General features: G+C 33.9%; 1 protein-coding gene and 1 pseudogene across 1 annotated transcript; one reads left to right on the top strand and one right to left on the bottom strand.

Annotated features, from left to right (window-relative positions):
• Positions 1-647: 647 nt before the first annotated feature.
• LOC109177875 (diacetyl reductase [(S)-acetoin forming]-like) lies at positions 648-19742 on the bottom strand. Its single transcript, XM_019327351.1, has 6 exons — positions 19480-19742; positions 19131-19390; positions 18938-19031; positions 18744-18855; positions 16474-16675; positions 648-659 (listed from the first exon to the last, which is right to left on the bottom strand). Exons 1-5 carry the CDS (start codon positions 19628-19630, stop codon positions 16492-16494), a joined length of 801 nt encoding a protein of 266 aa, XP_019182896.1. The 5' UTR covers positions 19631-19742; the 3' UTR covers positions 648-659; positions 16474-16491.
• Positions 9857-13950, top strand: LOC109177873 (annotated as a pseudogene).
• Positions 19743-21928: the final 2186 nt, after the last annotated feature.

Raw genomic sequence — 21928 nt, 5'->3', positions numbered from 1 at the left:
TTGAACTAAATATCCACAATGAATGAACTAAATATCCATAAATTCATAACTATATATCCAGAAATTCATAACTATATATCCATAAATTCATAACTATATATCCACAGTGAATGAATGAAGTAAATATCTACAATGAATGAACTAAATATCCACAATGAATGAACTAAATATCCATAAATTCATAACTATATATCCACACATTTATAACTATATATCCAGAAATTCATAACTATATATCCACAATAATGCTATTGCCAAGAATCGAACCTGATTTTTTTTTTAAGTAAGACGCGCGTTTTTAGTCAAAACGACATCATATACACCATGCGCATGGTACATTCGGTTGCACGACATAACTATTGGACGACGACTACCCGGGCCGGCGTGCAGGATGGAGCATTGAAGCCTGGGTTGACGTGTCGAGACGTACGTATAAGGGCGGTGAGACATCATGAAATTTTTGAAGTTGGGATTTGGGCGGTGCATGCATGGCCCAGAGCCCTGGGGATGTACAAAAAAGGTAGCACGGGTATAGTTTCAAGATGTATATTATGGCATTATTTGGTAAAATAGTTAGGTTATCAGTTAATTTTATTTTATTTAACTATTATTAATTATTTAACTGCGATAAAAATTAATATAAGTGTTTGATTAATTAACTTTTTATAACTTTAAAATATTTAAATTTAAAAAGTTGTTCAAAGTAGAGCCGTCAAAAATGAGTTTTATCCGTTGGGTCGACTCGTCTCGTACCGTTGTAGGTAAGGGACGAGTTCTTCAAATTTTGATCCGCCAGGAGGCGGGCTTTTTAGCTCGTCCCGCCTGGGTCACGGGTCCAGGCGGGGCGGGTCAGACGGTAGCCCGCGACCTGCTAATACATATAAATTTTGTATATATATTTAGTATTTAATACATGTTATTTTGGTTTGTGTAATTGTGTTAGTGTGTTATAACTTATAGGATTATAGATTTATAGGAATATAATACTAGGTAGTGTTACTGTGTTAGTGTACTGTACGTCTGTACAATGAGGTTTTTTTTTTTTTTTAAGGATATTGTACAGTGATTTTTTTTTTTTTTTAAATTAACACAGTGAAAAAATTGATTGGCGGGCTTTAGCATGGCAGGCCGGGCCGGCCACATTCCAAGCCCGCTAATTCAAGTGAAGCATGTGGACCGAGGCTTAACCTTGGGGTCGACCGCATTGAAAAGTCGAGTCAACTATGTTGGTCCCGATAGGGTGGTAAAAAGTCTAGAGGGGGAGGGGAGGGGGTGAATAGACTTTTTAAGCTTTTTCTCAATAAATAACGAGTAAAATACATTTTTGGTCCTAGATTTATAGTGGCACAGACAATTTTAGTCCTTTTTTAAAAAATCAGACAATTTGTGGACACTATTATTGTGACGAGGACAATTTTGGTCCTCCGTCAATATTCCCGTTAGATGGCATGTCAGATAGGGGGTAATTTCGTCTTTTCAGATCTCATTCCTTCTTCCCCTTTTCATTCTCGTTCTCAGCGAGACCTAACATTGGAAGACCTAATGGCGGAGCTCTGCTGCTTTTCCCTTGCTTTAATGGCGGCTTTTCTCTTTCTTCTCCATCAACAACATCGGTGTCTGAACTCCAAGCCTTGAGAAACATTATTCTGGAAACATTAGTACATGCGGCACAACTCTACCTAGGTTTCACTAAAAACTAACCCAGATCGAAACCCAAGAAATTAAAACTATCCTGATGATAAAGCTTAGTGTATCTCTGTATAATTCTTCTTGTATCTCCACAATTAGCCTTCACTGGATTCCTGCCTGATTCAACACTGAATTCATACCCAGAAGTTAATAGATCAAAGTCCACAGTTTCTTGAACAAAAGGCTTTGTTTTGTCTCTGAAAGAAAAATCTAGGATGAGTTTATGTTGTGCTTTCATCTTTGTCATAGGAGAATTAGATCCCAGAACTGGAGACTCTACCTGACTGCCTGAATCTCCTCACCTTTGTAAATAATCCACCCCAAGAAGAAAGAGAGGGTCAGGATGCATACAAGGTGCTCGACGAAATGCAGACAGTGAAGATAACAATTAACAATCCCACCATTGATAGCTACGAGGAAGAAGAAGATGAGGCTATTGCTCCTCCTAATACAGACCCACTTTCTCTGCATAACCCACTTCTATGCTTTCTATTTAAATATCACTTTTTTGGAGGGGAAAACGGATAAGAAGCAGACGTGTTCTTGGATTGGACGATGTGGATCTTCTTGACGACGACGATGGTGGAGGCGGAGCCGGCAAGGTGTCGGCAGCGGAGCCAGCAAGGTCTCTGCAATCCTGAACGGTTCCCATCTGTTTCTCGATGATATTCCCGCCTGAGCCGGTGACGGCGAACATGTCCGACAACTTCCCGGCTTGGGTTAACGCTGTCTTCAGGGACTAGAGGAGAAAGTTCTGGATGTTTGGGCTTATGTATATGGAAATGGAAAGTTTCATGGAGTCCAAATAAGCATCGGGGTGAGGAGTAGACTTGCAGGTTTGCCGCACCCGACAACGGCGATGGTGCACTTTTCAACAAAACAGAAGAGACTAACAGGAATGCAGACTAACAACAACAAGATGGGATAATTGTTAAAATGACGCAAATACTCCCTCCCTAACGGGAAGAGTGACGGAGGACTAAAATTGTCCTCGTCACAATATCAGTGTCCACAAATTGTCTGATTTTTTAAAAAAGGACTAAAATTGTCTGTGTCACTATAAGTCTAGGACAAAAAATGTCTTTTACTCATAAATAACTCTTTGGTAATTTCAACTCTAAATAACAAGTAAATAGAGAAGTATTTAACTTGGAGTGCACAGCGGAATAAATATGTGTAAAGAGTTATGCCCAATCAATAAATTGAATCACATATTCACATGCACATGTTATATATGCTCAGATGATGTGTAAGGATAACAAGAATACCTTGAATATTTAAAGGAGATGGTTCACTCAATATTTAATAACATTATTCAAGATTATAAATAAGACTCTGTGCCACATCAACCGTATGATGAATATCACATGCAACACGTCAAACTTGCTTAGAATAATTTAAATGTTAAGCATGATAAGTTTGAGTTACAATCATATGTGAAAACACACTAAACCCGAAAGATTAAGATTGACAGTGAATAGTAAACGGGTTAGTCAAATAATAAATAAGTAAAGCGAGTTAAGTAAGTGCGGTATGTAAATGAGAGAGACAATTTATAGTGGTTCGGAAGTGGCGTAATCTTCCTAATCCACTTTACTCCATTCACTTCTAGGAGTAATTCACTATTTTCCACACACAGTTACAATAGTGAATAAGCGCTACACAAGCACTTCTTCCAGATGTCTTGCACACAGCTACACCCAACTCCGAGTATTTCGCACAGAGCTATACTCAAACGCCAACTAAGTGTTTTGCAAACAGCTACACTTAGCAACTACGAGCGTTTTGCACACAGCTACACTCACTAGAGTATTTTGCACACAACTATACTCTTTGTACAATTACAAATACAAAGGTAATTGTATCTCTCCCTCCAACTAATTTTGAGACTATTCAGACTAAGTCTCTCTTCTAGATATTTCAAAGAATATTTTGACACAAGAGAATTTTGCTCGTATAGAATACTTGTAGTCTCTTTTCCGCACTTTGCTTCACTTCTTGTATCTTCAAGTCTTCATGGCCTTTTTATAGATTATCAAAATATATCCGTTGGAGTGGGATATTTTGATATTTGAAGTTTGAATCTAATAGCCTGATATTGTTGACAATGGTAGGTCTTCAATTTGATTAGATTGTCAACTTGCCTGACAAGATAATATTTTTATTTCAACTTGATTTTCAAGTTGTTTCTAAAATATTATTATTCTTGCCAATTTTGAATTTCCAACGTCTCTTTGCAATAAATCCTTCTGATAGAATTTATTTTTAGGATAAGATTTTTTACCCATGCCTTCATAAATTTTTCAATGTTCTGATCATATCTTCAGGCAATTTGGATTCTTGTGACATATGAGATGAACCAAAATAAATTCATTCGAATTTATTTAATATTCAGATCATCCTTGCTTGTTTGTCACATCTTGCTCCTTTTGAGATGTATTGTGCTTATTTTGCACTTCTTGCTTGTCAAAATCAGATCTTGCTTGTTTGACTTGTTACATCGTGCTTTTCTGATTTGGCGACATTGTGCTCTTTTCACATCTTGCTTCTTTGACTAACACATTGTGATTGTTTGACTTGAGAGATCGTGCTTCTTTGAATTTCGGCTTATAAAAAAACAAATCCTTAGGAGGGAATTAATCTTGGGTGTGATCGTTGTATGTAAAGACTTCTACCATTTCACCATTAGGCTCATCCAATCATTTGTTGTAACGCCATTGTTTAATACTTCTTTCCGGATGGATACTTGTAGGACCAAAATTAATTCTCCAAATTAATTTTGTTCTTCATGTAGTAGTCTTTCCTTTGCATACTGACTTGATATTCTGAATTATGATGCTTATATTAAAGACCTAAATTCTGAGGGGATCTAAAGTACATTTGGCTCATCAAAACTTTATTACAAAAATATTCATATCAGACTAGGCATGAACTAGAAAGATATACCCGAGAAACTCGAAGTTAACCAAAGGCTACCCAAAAGATGAAGTGGAGGTCAGTTGGCATGCCGATTGGGTGAAGATCTAGTCATACAAAGTGCCTTATTCACAAAAAAAAAGTGGTTAGAGAAGCTAGTTTAAATAGCATAGTCTTTGTCAAAGTGACAACACGCTCTTGCTTTATTAAAACAACATTCTTGTAATACAAGAGTTATTCAATAAGAAAATATATACAAACATTATTGTCTTTACATTACGTTATTTTGCTCTCATTCATTATTTGGAATTGGTTAACACAGACCCCGTTTCAATTAGTTCCATCAAAAAATTTTGTTAAAAATTGGACTTTATATATAGGCTTATGATCCCATGAAAACACACTGTTAGGAGAAAATTATGAACCAATTTAATCTCAGCCTTACACCTGAAAAAATCGAATGGATCATATCATATAAAAAATAAAAAATAAAAATACACTAGCGTTTTCGTAAGTATCACAAACTTTACTATGCAAACTTAAACACTAAAATCTGCACTTCTCAAAAATTTTCAGGTTTGCACATCTAGTACTCCCTTCATCCTATTTTGTTTGTCTAGTTTGGCTAACGGGACTTGACTGATGTTATTTTTAATTCAATTTATCATAACATTAAGTTTAGTATTAGTATATAAAATTTATATATTTAAAAACTACATAAAAAGTACTATTAAACACAAAAAATTAAATTTAAAAATAATTAAAAACTATTAAAGAAAATAAGCAATGGAGAAATAGTTGGTTTGACTAATTAATAGTAAACATGACATGTAAAATGAGACCGAGACAGTATTAACATAGTGCACATTTAGTATTAACATCGTTTTGCACACTTAGTATTAAAAGATTGCACTTGCAAACATGTGAAAGAGCATTGCACTTAGGGTTTCGATTTTAGACTTTATGACTAAGCTTTTGATTTTATTTGGCTTAGTGGTTCACTTTTTACTGCTTAGGGTCTAACATTTACGGTTTAGATTTAAAATTTAGTTTTTTCATTGCTTTTTAAAAATTTATTCAGATTTGCATATTTAGTTGTTACATATTGCATATTTAAGTGCTCAAGTTTGTAAAGTGAAGTTGATGATAATTATAAAAACTTTACAACATTTTTTATTTTTTTAAATCCGATATGATTCTTCTTATTTTTACATATATAAAACTGAGAATGATTCTTAATTTTCTCCTGACTATCTCCCTAATATGTTATTATTTCATTTGAATTAAAACTCAAAAAGTATCACTTTAAAATTTGAATATTCAAAATAAAATTTAGATATTACTGATTTGATCTACACATATGCCACAACTCAATATTACTATCACCTATCACTAACATTTTTAGGGTAAATTAGAATTAAAAAAAATTAAATTTCAAATAATTTCATATGTTTTGACTTAAAAATAATACGGAGTAATAATATAGAAAAATATATTGGTAAAACATTTTGGCAAATTTACTGTGGACCATGGTCCAAAATGGTGTCGTTTCTTTTAATGAAAAGAATAACAAGAAACGGCATCCGTTTCGTGTAATTAACTCTACTTGTATAATATATTCAGTTTCATTTCATATACATTGTAGTTTCATTTCAGCACAACTATAGTTTCATTCAACATTATACATACAATAGTCTTATTACAGTTAGACATGTTATTGAATTTCATTTTATACACACTGTAGTCTTATTACAACAATAATTCAAATTCAACTACAATTTCATTAGACAATATACGTACATTCGAATATGTGAAACTGTTATTCAGATTCATTTTATATGCACTGTAGTTTCATTACAACACAACTACAATATCATTTCGATATAACTACAGTTTCATTTGACAATATACACTCACATGTAAGACATGTTATATATATTCAATTTCTTTTTATACATACTGTAGTTTCATTTCGGCAAATTAAAGTATCATTTCTATTCAACTACAGTTCTATTTGACAATTTACACTCAATATGTGTGTGAGACATGTTATTCAGTTTCATTTTATACATATTGCAGTTTAATTTCAACACAACTAAAGTATCATTTCAATTCAATTACTGTTTCATTTGATCATATAAATACAATATGCGAGACACTTTCATTTTAAATACATTATTGTTTCATTTTATTATGAACACATAAAAAATACGAAATTTGTTAAAATGTAATAGCTGACCCGACTATTGTTTCTTTACTTAAAGAAACGGTGTCCTTTTCGGACCACGATCCTAAGTATAACAACCGAAACATTTTTGTTTGATCATAACTTAATTTTCTCTATTTAAAAAGTAGACCCTTAAGTCCTTGTTGGGCCCCATTTTAATCCTTCACACCCAACCGTTACCATCTCTCAATTAATGTAGGAATGTATATATCCATTAAAAGGATATTAAAGTTATTATAATTCTTCTCCCAAAGATATAATAATTCTAGCCTGCCTACTAGTAGTATTATATTATTAATATCGATATCAAAATATCATAGTACTTGAGACATTAAACTCCTATCTCCCTACCTAATTTAATTTAATATGCCCATCTACTTATCATCCATAATTCACTTATTGTCAAATACTTACATCGCATGAATTAAGTAGCTAAGTATCTACGATGGGAAATCAAACTTAAAATTTTATAGTTATCAAGTCAGTTGACTAATCAACTTTGTTGGGGTTATCCCTAATAAATATAACACATATATAAACTGAGATTGTTAACCTAATTAATTTAATTTGATGATCTAACTTGGAAGAGAAAATAATTGTTAGTGTATGAGGATTATATGAGATATAGTATATGAAAAAATGAAACAAAGAGTATGGCTGGCTCGCTAGGTAAGTCCGCCCGCCCCGTGAAAAGGATAGGGCGAGCTTTGATATTTTGGACCCGTATTATTGCGGGCTTTTTAACTTGCCCTCGCCTAACCCGCGGACTTTGGCGGGGGCCCGCCAAATGTAAATTATAAAAATTATTAAAATAAATCAATGCTACACTAGTAAATTTATAACATTAAATATGTCTTGTTAACGGTAAATGGTAAACTGTAACCAAACTTCACTATATATATATATATATATATATATATATCTTTGTATATATTTATTTTAGTATATTAATACAAATTACACTTATTATCTTTTTTATATTAATTTTAATTTTAATTTAAAATTTTTAAAATTTGGCGGGCCCCCGCCAAGGCCCGCGGGCTTAAGGCGAGGCGGGGCGGGCCAACCTCCCTTAATCCCGTATTTTGGCGGGTTTTTTTAGCCCGCCCCCGCCATATGGCGGGCTTTGGCGGGCCCCACTCTGCCGACCCGTTTCGACAGCTCTAATCACGAAGTAAACAACATTAAATTAAGTTAGTCCTCACATCCTAACTTGTTTGACTTGAATTTTTTTTAATGAAATAATACTTTTTTAGAAGAAAAAATATGTCAATTACTTTTTGTGTATGATGGCTGTTTACAAGAAGTACTACAAAGTACAAATATTCAAATAATTAATGCCAATTAACATTTTTTTTAGTTACACAAGCCAACTACTATGTAGTGTAATGACACATTTGTTATCATTTCAAATGGATGATCATAGGATCGAACTTCGGTGGTGGAGGTATTGATTTATTGGGATAAAAAATTGATAAAGTATAATAGAATAGATGCTCTCTTGTAAAGACATAAAGAATCATGAATATTTCAAAAAATAAAAACTTTTTTAGTATATATATATATATATATATATATATATATATATATATATATATATATATATATATATATATATCTTAAGTACACGGTTAGTTATTAGTGGATGCACAATCAATTTTATCTTGTGCATATACAAAATGTGTAATAATTATTACAAAAATACTATTGCATTTTCTATCATATTTTCAATTATTGCCTGTCCGATCATCTTAAATAGACGATTGAGATTATTTCATTTGTTTTAATGGGAAGACACGGGCTTGAATCTACCCTATATATTTTTTGTTTGTTTTTTTTAGAGTAACATTTTCTTGTCTAATTTCTGTTTGTTGTATTTGTACCTTTGATAAATTATTATAGCAATATATATAGGAAAGTGAATGTTCCAACTTTCAAGGAATTCTCATGGTGATAGAAGGCAAGACCATTACAAACAAAAGGAAAAAGGTAAACAGTTATTTGAATTTAGATTCCCCCATGCCCCCAGCACCCAAATGCCAACAACAACAAACCAATTCAAAAAAAAAAAAAAAATCTCAAATTCTTTTCTTTTTGTTTTCACTCATTAGGGATTTTTTATTATACTTTTTTTTAGTAGTGACCCTATTGCATTGTAGTATCTGTTCATTTATATTTTCTCAACCTTTTGAAGTGTAAAAATAAGGTGGTCCAATCTCAGTTTTACATCTGTAAAAATTTGACGAATCTTATCAATTTTTTTTTTAAAGACGTGATGGCAGTTTTTTAATTATCAACTCCACGGTGCATATTTTAACACTTAATATAGAAAATGGATCAGATGCGGGAGGGGACTTCCCGTGCGGTTGGACGCACATTAATCATTACACTGACGTACTTTAAGTACACAACACACGCACATTAAGCACACAAACAAAACACCTTCAGAACACAAATACACGCACCTTAAGCACAAAACTAACGCATCTTAAGCACAACCTTCACGCACCTTAAACACAAAACTCACGCACCTTAAGCACAAAACACACGCATCTTAAATTTCAACAACTACGCACCTTAAGCACAAAACTCACGCATCTTAAGTACAACCCTCACGCACCTTAAGCACAAAACTCACGCACCTTAATACAAAACACACGCATCTTAAGTTTCAACAACTACTCACATTAAGCACAAACTCACGCACCTTAAACACAAGAGTCACGCACTTTAAGTACAAGACTCATGCACCTTAAACACAAAACTAATGCACCTTAAGTTTCAACTACTCACATTAACTACACACTCACGCACCTTAAGTACAAAACTCACACACCTTAAGTACAAAACTCACACACCTTAAGCACAATCCACACGCATATTAATTACAAAACTCACGCATGAGAAACTCACGCATGAGAAACATTCACCCGCACGGAAACTTAATTTTTATATATATATATATATATATATATATATATATATATATATATATATATATATATATATATATATATATATATATATTTGGCAACATAATCTGAAGTCTGAACTTCTATAATATTTATTCCAGAACAAAAGCGAATATGTCGTCGTTTTCCTTTTTATCAGTTTCTGCAGATCCGTTTCTCTTCTCTTTTTATCTCTCCAATTCGAAGTAAACCCTAGAAAAATAATATTATTTCCTTTTTTGATTAAGTAATACTACTTCATGCAAATGTCTCGGGAGTTGTTGTGTTCAAATTGTGCTTGAGGGGATTTTGTGGGGGAGCTAAGGGAAACTCCGACCAGCAATGGGCGCTTGTACTTCCAAACCCTCTCTAGAGCCCAGTGATTCTGGGCGTGATCGTGAGACGGGTGAGGGTAATGGTGCTCCGGCCAAAGATTCCCCGGAGAGCGTGGAGATTCCGAGCAAGCAAGTAAAGGAGAAGGGGGGAGTCGAGGCCGGGAAAAAGTCCCCTTTATTCCCGTTCTATAGTCCGAGTCCGGCGCACTATTTGTTCTTCAAAAAATCTCCGGCGCCGCCCAGCTCCAATTCTACTCCGAGGAGGTTTTTCCGGCGGCCGTTCCCGCCGCCGTCACCTGCCAAGCACATCCGGGCTGTTCTCGCGCGGCGGCATGGCTCGGTGAAACCGAATGAGGCGGCAATTCCGGAAGGGACGGAGTCGGAGGCGGGAGGAGCTGTGCTGGACAAAAGATTCGGTTTTTCAAAGCATTTCGGAAACAAGTATGAGCTTGGAGAGGAGGTTGGGCGAGGGCATTTCGGGTATACTTGTAGAGCTAAGTTCAAGAAGGGTGAGCTTAAAGGCCAGATGTCGCAGTTAAGGTCATCCCCAAAGCAAAGGTTCGACCTTTTTAAGGTTTTATGTTTCAGTAGCTCATAATTTCTTTTGCTTGGTCGGTCTTTGAATTGTTGATTTTGAAAGTGGATAGCAGAGATCAGATCTGTGCGCTAATATTTATTGTTTGACTCCCTGACTTGTGATTAGTCTTCACTTTTTCTTCAATAAGAATATTCTTATTCCGTATTAATTTATCAAGAAATCAATTGAAAACAATTTTTAGAACACAATTCGATAAGTCTTCAATCATTCCATAGTCAAATATGAGTTGCCAAACAGTATATTAGTACTCTGCTCATTCCCTGTATTGATCGAGTTGCTGTTATATATATAAGCTAATTGCTAAGGAATAGCGGCTAATGGAAAGTCTTCAAGAACAGTGATTTCTCATTGGTTTCATTAATTGCTTTTACTTTGCGGCTAGTGGATTGCGGTTTGAGGTGATATTTTGCCTAACGGTCATATATAATTTTGGTTCCAGATGACAACGGCCATTGCCATTGAGGACGTGAGGAGGGAGGTGAAGATTTTGCGGGCTTTGAATGGACATAATAATTTAGTTCAGTTCTATGATGCATATGAAGACCACGATAATGTATACATTGTAATGGAGTAAGCTCTAATTACTTGATTTCCTCTTTATGTTAATACACATGGTTATTCTGTAGTGAATATTCCCGATAGTAATTTTTGAGCTTGATGTTATTACTCCATAGTAATGTTGTTTTACGGTTTTACCTTCTTAGTTTTCTTATTTAATTTTTTTTTTCTTTTAAAACATTCACCTGATTATTCTCATACAGGCTTTGTGAAGGAGGGGAGCTTTTGGATAGAATACTGTCAAGGTACTTCTTTGTTGTCATTTATCGATTTATTTTACTTTTCTTCTCTTAACTGTTTTTTAATGCGAAAACAATCTGTTCTATGGAAGTAAGCATATAAAAGTTAACCGGTGTATTAAAAAGATCGTGCTCCTATACAGAGGCGGAAAATACAGTGAAGATGATGCCAAAGCGGTGATGATACAAATATTAAATGTTGTGGCGTTTTGCCATCTTCAAGGTGTGGTGCATCGGGACCTCAAACCTGAGGTTGGTAAAGTTTTTAATTTCAAAACGCTCATCTCTGTGTGTTGAGCATATAACCATTAATGTAAGCTTAAGCTTTTAGTTGAGATGGAACACATGCTTCAATTTGATATCAGAGCCAGACCAAAGGTCATGGGTTCGAGCAACATAGAAGTTGTAAATTTTTATAATTTTATTATGTTCTTAACTGTAGCTTATTTCTGGAACAGAACTTCTTATATACATCTAAGGATGAAAACGCACAACTGAAAGCCATAGATTTTGGGTTGTCAGATTTTGTAAAGCCAGGTTTGTTTTCCTACTTTTTGTAAGGCTATAACATCCCGATGGTTTTCTTCATAGCACCGTTAATCTTTTTCTTATTTCCTATGCTTACCGTTGTTTCAGATGAGAGGCTTAATGATATTGTTGGCAGTGCCTATTACGTAGCCCCTGAAGTTCTACATCGATCTTATAATACTGAGGCTGATGTCTGGAGTATTGGTGTCATAGCATATATTCTTCTTTGTGGCAGTCGCCCTTTTTGGGCTCGAACCGAGTCGGGAATCTTTCGAGCTGTCCTAAAAGCCGATCCAAGTTTTGAAGAAGAGCCCTGGCCCGCACTTTCTTCCGAGGCGAAAGACTTTGTGAAACGTCTGTTGAACAAAGATCCACGGAAAAGAATGACTGCATCTCAAGCCTTGTGTGAGTTGCTTCTATCATATTTTAGAGGTGTAATCTTTCGCTCGTTTTTTTTTCAAAATAAGAACTGCTCATATATTTAATTCTTGTTCGGTTGTTCCAGGTCATCCTTGGATACAGAAAGGGAATGACGTGAAAGCTCCATTGGATATACTAATATTCAAACTCATGAAAGTTTACATGAGATCATCTGCTCTAAGGAGAGCTGCTTTACGTGTAAAAAAAAAAATCTCTACTTTTTTCAGCATCTCAATTTGGTAGTTCATAATTTTGTGATGCTTCTGTATCTTTACTCTTTTTCTTTTTTCTGGGTTCTTGACAGGCTTTATCGAGGACATTAACTGTAGATGAGCTTTTTTATTTGCGGGCGCAATTCTCTCTGCTGGAACCAAACAAAAATGGCACCATTTGTCTGGAAAATATCAAAGCGGTTGGTTTTTTTTTTTTTTTCCCCCGAGTACCTTGATCTGATTATTGCTAATGTTTTGAAGTACCCTCTCAACTTGCGTTTTTTGTTCAGGCCCTGATGAAAAATGCAACGGATGCCATGAAAGATTCACGCATCAACGAGTTTCTTGCATTGGTATACCCTACTAACATCCCGCTACATATTTGATTATGTCGAGTGTGGAAATTTGCTCCTAAGCGGTCTTCTCTATTGTCATGGCAGTTTAATGCTCTGCAGTACAGGAGGATGGATTTCGATGAATTTTGTGCAGCTGCATTAAGTGTCCATCAGCTCGAGGCTCTTGACCGATGGGAACAACATGCTCGCTGTGCCTATGAAATCTTCGAGAAAGACGGGAACCGGGCCATTGTAATCGAAGAATTAGCTTCGGTAAAGATATAATACCCCCTAAATTGCTTTCAAAATCTTTTTCTTTTTTTCAGACAAACATACAATATCTTATAAACAAAGATTGGACTAGGGTTACTCAAGTGGGCTATAATGCACATAGGCCAAACCACACTAAAAGATTGAATCCAACCAATTAGCTAGTAAATCTAAAATTCGTGTTTCTGCAGGAACTCGGTCTTGGCCCATCCGTTCCTGTACACGCGGTCCTCCACGACTGGATCAGACACACCGATGGAAAGCTCAGCTTCCTCGGGTTCGTCAAACTGTTGCACGGTGTATCAAGTCGCACTATCGCAAAACCGCAATGACACCCAAGGTGGAGTTCTGAGTTCCGGCTTCAAATATTCTCTCTGATTCACCCACCCACCCACCCCATCATTTAACCAGCAAGTATATACTGTGCACAGACATGTTTGAGACCAAATCCAAGATTGTGAATATCCCTGATTCCCACCCCAATTATTGTCATAGAAATATATCAGCAGTGATGTTTCTTACTGTAAAGACGTAGGTAATGTGTGTATAATTTCAGAATCGAGAATGATCGATCCCTTTGTGTAAACTTCTGGACCTGATACAAATCTCAAAAGTTTGAATAATTTGGTCAAGAAATGGTGGAAGAGATTCATGTATCTAAGCCTGCATGAGGTATCTAGTTTGTCGGCAAAAATTTTGTCAAGAAAAGCTGGCGATCGTGTTGGGGATCAATGATCATCAATCATTGAAAGGATGTATAGAAATAAACATTTAGACAGAATATGGTTGGTTGCCTGGTTGGGTGTGATGAACATGCTTCTGATAAATCATGGTTGACAGGACTAAGCCCAATGAATCCAACACACACATGAAGCTAGAAGGCCCCACCCAATGACAGCTACTCTTTTCAAATAGTGCATCTCCAATAGTCTTTAATTTTTTGTGGTTTTTGAGGTGCCACCTAGAAGAGAGAGAAGGAGAAAAAAAGACAATAAAAAATAAAAAATAAAAAAAGGACAAAGCAACAGTCATTTCTTTAAAGTGACCAGTTGGCGGCCAAGCACCCATGGAAAAATAGAAAACTGAAGGAATGGAGAAGGAAAACTAGAAATGAAAAAAAATAAAAATGAAGTAATCAACCCCAAGTTTTTCATTTGTCCAAAAATCTCAACATCAATTTTTATTGTTCCAAAAACTTAACAAAATATACTATTGGAGATGCACTTATAACAAAAGGTGGAATAGCTCAACCCAAGATTATGAAAAGGAAAATTATGATGATTTTACTAATCAATAGAGGTTAGATTTTTTATTTTTATTTTTCTTCCTGCATGCATATAAGGAGTCCCCTCATTTAATAAGTTATTCTCATATTGTCGTTGATGGGATCTAATTCTTAGTCTCTTATGATAAATTTTATCTTTGTGATTAGTTGATTGAGTGTCCATGTGAGTTGCTCTCTTCAAATATATGTTTTAGGGTTTTGAAGAAACCAAATTCCATAGTACCTACGTAACTACCAACATATATATACATTCATATGTACGTAGTTAGAACACGATTCCTTATGTTATCCATGGAAAACATGTCCCCATGTGGTCTTCTTCTACGGGCCCTTTGGTCATTAGTGTTTGTGCTGGACCAGTCACCAGTCTATAATTGGAAATCATTGCATCATATTCATCCACTCACTATTTGGGGGCAACATTCTTCATTTACAACCCAATCAAATTTCACCAAAGTACCAGAACAAAATCACACTCATCATTCATCATGTACTCCTGCCTACCCAAACACTCACAGAGAATTTTTTTTTTTTTTTTTTTTTTTTTTTTTTTTTTGGAAAAGGTGTGAAATAGGTTATTGAACATTTATACTTTGTTTAATTGGACTATTGTAAAAAAGTGTACAATTGAGACATTAGACACGTAAAAATTGTGCAATATAATTAACATTTTTTACAAGTAATTTTCAACTTTCCAGTAAAACATAATGTAATAATGTTACTTGGTATATAAAATAATTGTTTTCAATAATAATTCAATAGTTAGAGAATATTTTTTTTTTAAATATGAAAAAAAAATGTATACAACCTATTTTTATTTTGCTGCAATGAACTTTTGAAAACATGTCTTCATCCGGTCATGATTGATTGACTTTTACCTAACGAAGGAGGGGCAGCCATCTCCCTTTGTCTAGATCAAGAGAACGACAACTGTTCCTCCTTTGTCTACACCGAATGAAGGAGGAGGCAATCATGAATGCCTTCCCCTTCATCCATAGCGGATGAAGGAGGGGGCGACCATGACTGCTTCCCTCTCATCCGATTTGGAAGAGGGAGGAGGCAACATTGGCTGCCTCCATTCTCTTCCAAACAGGACAAAGGTGGGGCAGCCATGGCTGCCTCCCCCTTCCTCTAGATTGGACAAAGATGGGTGTAATCATGGCTACCTCGACCTTCGTCCGATCAGTAAGGACAACAGTGAAGGTAGCCATGCCACTCTGAAGTCTTTTTTTTTTTTTTTTTTTTTTTAAATTATTTTAATAATAATAATAATAATAATAATTAACTAATTAAAATTTTATATATAACTTGATGTCACTACAAAATAACGTCCATGTAAATATTAACATTTTAAAATCAACTATATTAAATGTCATTTCATCAATTTGACTTGTTTTATGTGTAGCAACAAGTTAAAAAATGCTATTGAATAATTTTTACGTATTTAATGTCTCAATTATATACTTTTATTGTTCAATAGTCTAATTACACAAAGTGTAAAAGTTTCATCTTTTTTTTTTTCAAAATAAAAAAAAAAAAATTCTGTTTAAAGTTTCATGTGTATATATTCATAAATAAATTCCTAAATAATAAATCAACTTGATATCAAATATTGAATTTTAAATTCATATATTTAATGATAATTTATAATATTTAAATTAATTGGGCATGTCGATCAATAATAATAATAATAATGATGATTTAATAGATTAAAATATACAGCAACAGTACCCAAAAAAATCATTGGGGCCTATAAATCAAACCCCTAAACACACATAGAGGAATAGAATAGCTAATGTAGAGATTCAAATTTAGGACATTTTACCTATCATTTCTAGTTTGTAAAGTGTTGTGCAAAGACTTGGAAGATCATATTGATCTAATATAATATTCTATCATCGAAATATAACTTTAACTAGCTGTTTTAGCTAAGAAGGACGAAGATCAATCTCTTGGGTCCAAGCGGATGGATGTTGAATATGCAAATGCCAATAGGTGCGAGCCAAGTGGTCGGGGTCCATTCCTCCATCTTCCCCTCCTCCTTCCTGCATTTCTCTCACCCCCCATCTTTGCTGTTGCTGCTGCAAAGATGATGAAGATCCCAATGCCCCTCTGCAATTATATAACAAATAATATATGTTTCTTCAGTATAAGTATATTTTGATTTTGTTATATATGTAATATGTAATATCACTTTAAGTATCAATCAATTATATATATATACTGGTCCCTAATGGAGCTAGGAGTAATCATTTGTGATGGCTGCCACACCATATGATATTATATATTGTTTAATTATTAAGTCATTTTCATGACAGGAAATGGTATGATTCCAAAAGGAAGTTTAAAGCACTGCTCAACTCCATCCAATCATATCAGCCTCAACTCTGGGGACCATTTTTTGAATTTTGGTTAGTTAGTTTACAGTTAACTCAAAATCAAAACTCAGCTTTTGTTAATCACACAAACTAATTTAATTTTATCAATCCATCTAGTATCAGTAAGGGCTACAAATTTTCGTAATTATTATGTTGCACTATGCAAAACTTGATAGTACATTCATAGATAACTGACTATGTATGCACTATTAGTTATCTGTGGATGGACTAACAAGTGTTTCTCATTCACCGTGATAATAATGAAAATGTTATAGCATTTTTTTCTCCTTTTTAGTTTATTTTATTTTTCAATATACATGGACGAATGAGATTAATCTATAGATCAATTCTCATGAAAGCGAGATCCTCTTGTGAAGCTAAATAAGAGTTTGCATGCATGCTATAGCTAGCATTAAAAGAGAATTTAATGAACAAATAAATAAATTTTGAAAAGTTTTGCAAACATTCCTAAACAATGAAAGGCTATTTTCTCTTCTAAATTTATGAAAGGAATCTACTTAATTAGTAATCAAATTCATCCTTTATATAATAAAGCTATATCGTTTGGGAAATAATTAATATTACAATTAATGCCACAACATCCTTTATTATTAAAAAAAAAGCACAACATTTAAAAAATAAAATGGCTATATATTATATAATCATATAAAAAATATACTTTTGAAAAATAAAATAGTTATATATTATATAATCATATAAAAAATGTGTTCAATTAGAGTTTAAATTTACACATACAAAATTTGAAATTTTCTTTCCAAATGTAATTATCTTAGTTATTATTCGTATTGTGAAAATTATAATATAGATGAAATACAATTAAGAATAAATCAATGTAATTATGTAAATTCTCTCTATAAGTTTATTTGAATATGCACATAATTAGAGATTATATTAACCATACAAAATTATAATTATAATTATAATTATAATTATAATTTTGTATTCTATAAAAATAATAAATACTTGACCAATGGAAGCTCAAAAATATTATTATATTAAATAATTTAAAATATTTTAGTTTTTCTATTTTTTATTTATATTTATAATAACATAATTTTTTCCCGTGCATCGGGTGAATTACTAGTTCAAATAATACCACAATAAGACATGAATATTGTGATTAAGTGATAAATTTAAAAGGAAAATGTAAGATTACTCTTCCAAAATAATAGTATCATAGTCTAAAACCGAAAGCAATTTCTCTACTATTTGGCTTACAAATTAAGAAAATGGCATGTCATGAATCATTTGGAATAAAAAACGAGTTAAAAACTCATGTAGAAACTCAAAACTTTTCTCATTTATTCAGATTTATAGTGGATACAAAAATGTTAGCAGGGATGCAAATCGGGCAGCTCATGCTCTAGCTAAGCATGTAAGCGCAACTTTGGCGCGTTCTGTTTGGAGGGATGGTCCTCCTCCCTTTCTGTTGCCTAGTATGGCTAATTTAATCTGATTTGGTTGGCTTTCAAAAAAATAGTGGATACAAAAAGTACATCCTATTGTTGGGCGAAGTCCAGTAAATGTCAAATCTAACACCCGGTGGCGGAAGATTGTTAGGCAGAAGTCAATAAAGAGCAAGTCCATGCCAGTAACCAATATAATCTTATGTTTTTGTTACCAGCTATAGCTTTTGGCGTAAGTGGTAAGCAGTCCATCCTAGGGCCAATATAATCTCATATCTTAATTAAATTGTAAGTTGTGAGGAATTTAGACCCTAAACCACATACAATCACATTTATTCCCCTAAATTTGGGGTAAAGAACAGTACATGTACATACCGAGATGTGGCAACGATGCCGTCGATGATGACATGTGCGACGTGTATTCCCAGTGGTTGAAACTCCCTCGCCAGGCACTGCGATAATCCTCTCAAAGCAAATTTGCCGCAACCTGCACATTTTAATTCATCGAATCACTCAGTGCAAATAATAATACAAATTAGCTATATATATAATAGATTATTGTTACATACATAATTCAGAAAAGCCAGCAACGCCGGAAACGGAGGCGGAGCAGCCGGAGAAGAGAATCGTCCCTCTACCCCTTTCCACCATGCCCGGCAATACCTGAACAAATTTCAATTAACCCATCCAAGATTGATTATATATATATATTCCCATGCACACAAGTTTGGTGAAGAAGAATTAGCAGAAAATTAAATTAACCTGTTGAGCGCAATGGAAGGCTCCGACGGAGGAGACGGCCATGGATTTCTCAAACTGGTCAACCTTAATATCCATGAAGTTGGTGGGCTTCCTAGACACCGCCTTGTTCGCGTTATACACTAAAACCTCGACGAATCCGAGGGACAGGACCCCCTCGAAGGCCTCTCGTATGCTCCGAGAATCCGAGCAGTCTATACGGATAGCGAACACCTGCGCCTTCTCTTCTCTCGCGATCTCGTCGGCGAATCTCGACAATGTACCTGTAAGTGCCCAGAAATGGAAGTTCAGGAATCAGGAATGGATAAAGTATTATTATATCAGATCTAGATAGGCCGGTAGCTAGGTCGACCTAAGTTCCGTGCGAGAATCGCGACGGTGTAGCCTTCGTGGACGAACTTGCGAGCGATGGAACGCCCGAGCTTCGGCCCTACACCAACCACGGCGGCGATGCCTCTCGACGACGACCCGAAGCCGCCGGAGCCTGCACCCATACTGCGCATCCTTAATTATATCTTAGTTTATGCAGCGCTATTATATATTATGTTAAGTTCCGATCAAAGAGAACAATAGCGTCAGTGCATACATATATAGACACATTATTTACGTAGTCACTGTCGGGATTGATTGATTGCTTCTTAGAGGAAATGAAATAAGTGATATATACACTGAAATGCTTTTGTGTTGCAATAATAATCCTCTTCCCATGTCATTTCACTTGTCTTACTTTAAGGGCAAATATGTCAACACAATACATTTTTTTTTTTCTCATTTGCCATTGAATTAGAATTTATAGGGAGGAGTATATGAATTCCAATTCAATAAAAGGTAGGAATTGAAATTCTCTATGGAATTGTAATTTTCTCCAACGAAACAATGTAAGTTGGCAGGCCAAAGAATTACATTGGGAGTGTTTGGCAAAATAGCTGTTAGCGGATTCAGTTAGCGGGCTTGACTAGCTGATAGCATTATCCGATTGTAGAAAGATGTTTGGTAAATTAGTTGTTAGCTTATAGCTGATTACATGTAAAATGTCATTTAAGGGTATAATTTATTTTCTAAAAAAACTAATCGAACAATTTTTTGAATTTTAATGTTTTAGAGCAATAAGTTGTTATAAAAAGCTTATTAACCAAACACTCATATTTAAACAGTTAATTATAGTTAAACAAGTTAAAATTGACAAGTAAACTAACTATGTTACCAAATATGAGTATCGTAAAAGAATTGTAATTAGAGTATATCAAACATCATATCCCATTAGCATTAATTTGTAGTTATGATTTTTGGCACAATATATATATATATATGTTAAGTTGTTTTAACAGCTGGGAAAGCAAAAAGTTGGAGGGACCGGCAGCATCATGTGCGCTGCCTCCTCGCCTGAGGATGAAAGACGTAGTGATGTGATGTGATACGCATCATCATATTCCCTCATTGCCCCTTCCCTTTGACTCTCAACTCTCAACCTTCTCTTTACTTTACCACTCCACCTTAGATGTGACTTGACGCTTTCTTTCCACTGCACCATGTTTACATTTTTCCAAAAATAATTAACAACGATTAATGCAATTTAAACTTCTTGAAAAACACAAGTTTTTATAAAGACTAATTCTATTATTTGATTGATTGAAAAAAAAAATTATTTCAAATATCGAATTTATTGTTTGGTTGTGTTTGAAATTGTAAATAATAATTTGTATAAAGATTAACATAACATGTCTTTGGACAATAATAATGTTTAAAAAAAATTCATAGTTTAAAATATTATTAAATTTAAATATTATAAGTACATATTTTATTATAATAATATAATAAACATGTACTAATCTAATAAGAATAAGAATTAATAAAGTTAGATCTATATTGGAAATTAAAATATGTTGGTTCAATTGTTTGTTGATATAAATGGTTCATATTATTTTGATTTTATTATTTTGTTATTTATAATTGTGTAACTAACAAAGTCATATATATGAGGACTTGCAAAGGTGGCCGACTTTTGTTCTTGTCCTGTGTATTGGGAGGTCTCTTTAATAGTGCGAGTGCGTTTGGTTGGCTTTAAAAAAAAAAAAAAAATCATGAGGGTAACATAAATTTTGGTTGTGAAAAAGAAGATACCAAAGATAAATTAAGAAACTTTTTTCTCATATTTGCAGAATTCAAATTCTATTATAAAATATTTGTTATGAATCAAACAGTATATAATTTAAATTTTCAGTTGTTTGAAAAAAAAAATTATCTAGCAAACTAAACGCTCCCTTACTAAACTCATTTTTTAGATGAGTTACATTGATGAAGTTTAAGGTATTTGATCAAACACTCATACTCTCATGTGTACATATATTCTTTAAGAATGATTTGTCATTTAAATGGAAAGAATTTGTTTTTCGCTAAGATATTAAATTTCAATTTATATAAATAAAATATTAAATTTTAAGGGAATTTGTCAAACAAGATCTACTAAGTAATATCTAATATTTCATAAATACCCAACCTATATATATACAGAGAGAGTACTGATTTTATAATTGATAATTGATAAATTGTATTTAAAACTCGTTTTTAGAGTGTTGACATTTGACAATATGAAAGTTTGATTCCTTTTTTAAAAGAAAAAATGTCCTGAGTTGATTTTTTGTTCAAAAAGCAAAGAATAACTTTACTTTCTTCTCCCTAAATCCCCAACCTGAATGACTCAATAGCTCAAGTGCTCAACAGACAGCGGTCAAATATATCGGTGCGCACAAGAGATCTATCCATTTTAAACATAATTTATACATTGTCGCTGTCGATGTTTG

Source organism: Ipomoea nil, unplaced genomic scaffold (assembly GCF_001879475.1).
Source record: "Ipomoea nil cultivar Tokyo-kokei standard unplaced genomic scaffold, Asagao_1.1 scaffold0805, whole genome shotgun sequence".
NCBI classification, from domain to species: domain Eukaryota; kingdom Viridiplantae; phylum Streptophyta; class Magnoliopsida; order Solanales; family Convolvulaceae; genus Ipomoea; species Ipomoea nil.
This window is presented reverse-complemented; position numbering and strand designations above follow the sequence as displayed.

Bases quoted from the DNA above. Each gene is read 5' to 3' on its own strand.
- LOC109177875 (XM_019327351.1), bottom strand. From the start codon at position 19,630: ATGCGCAGTATGGGTGCAGGCTCCGGCGGCTTCGGGTCGTCGTCGAGA. The intron at 19,032-19,130 runs GTTAATTTAATT...AAATTTGTTCAG, and splicing joins CCTTCCATTGCGCTCAACAG to GTATTGCCGGGCATGGTGGA. The intron at 16,676-18,743 runs GTATGTACATGT...ATATAATTGCAG, and splicing joins GGCATCGTTGCCACATCTCG to AGGGGCATTGGGATCTTCAT.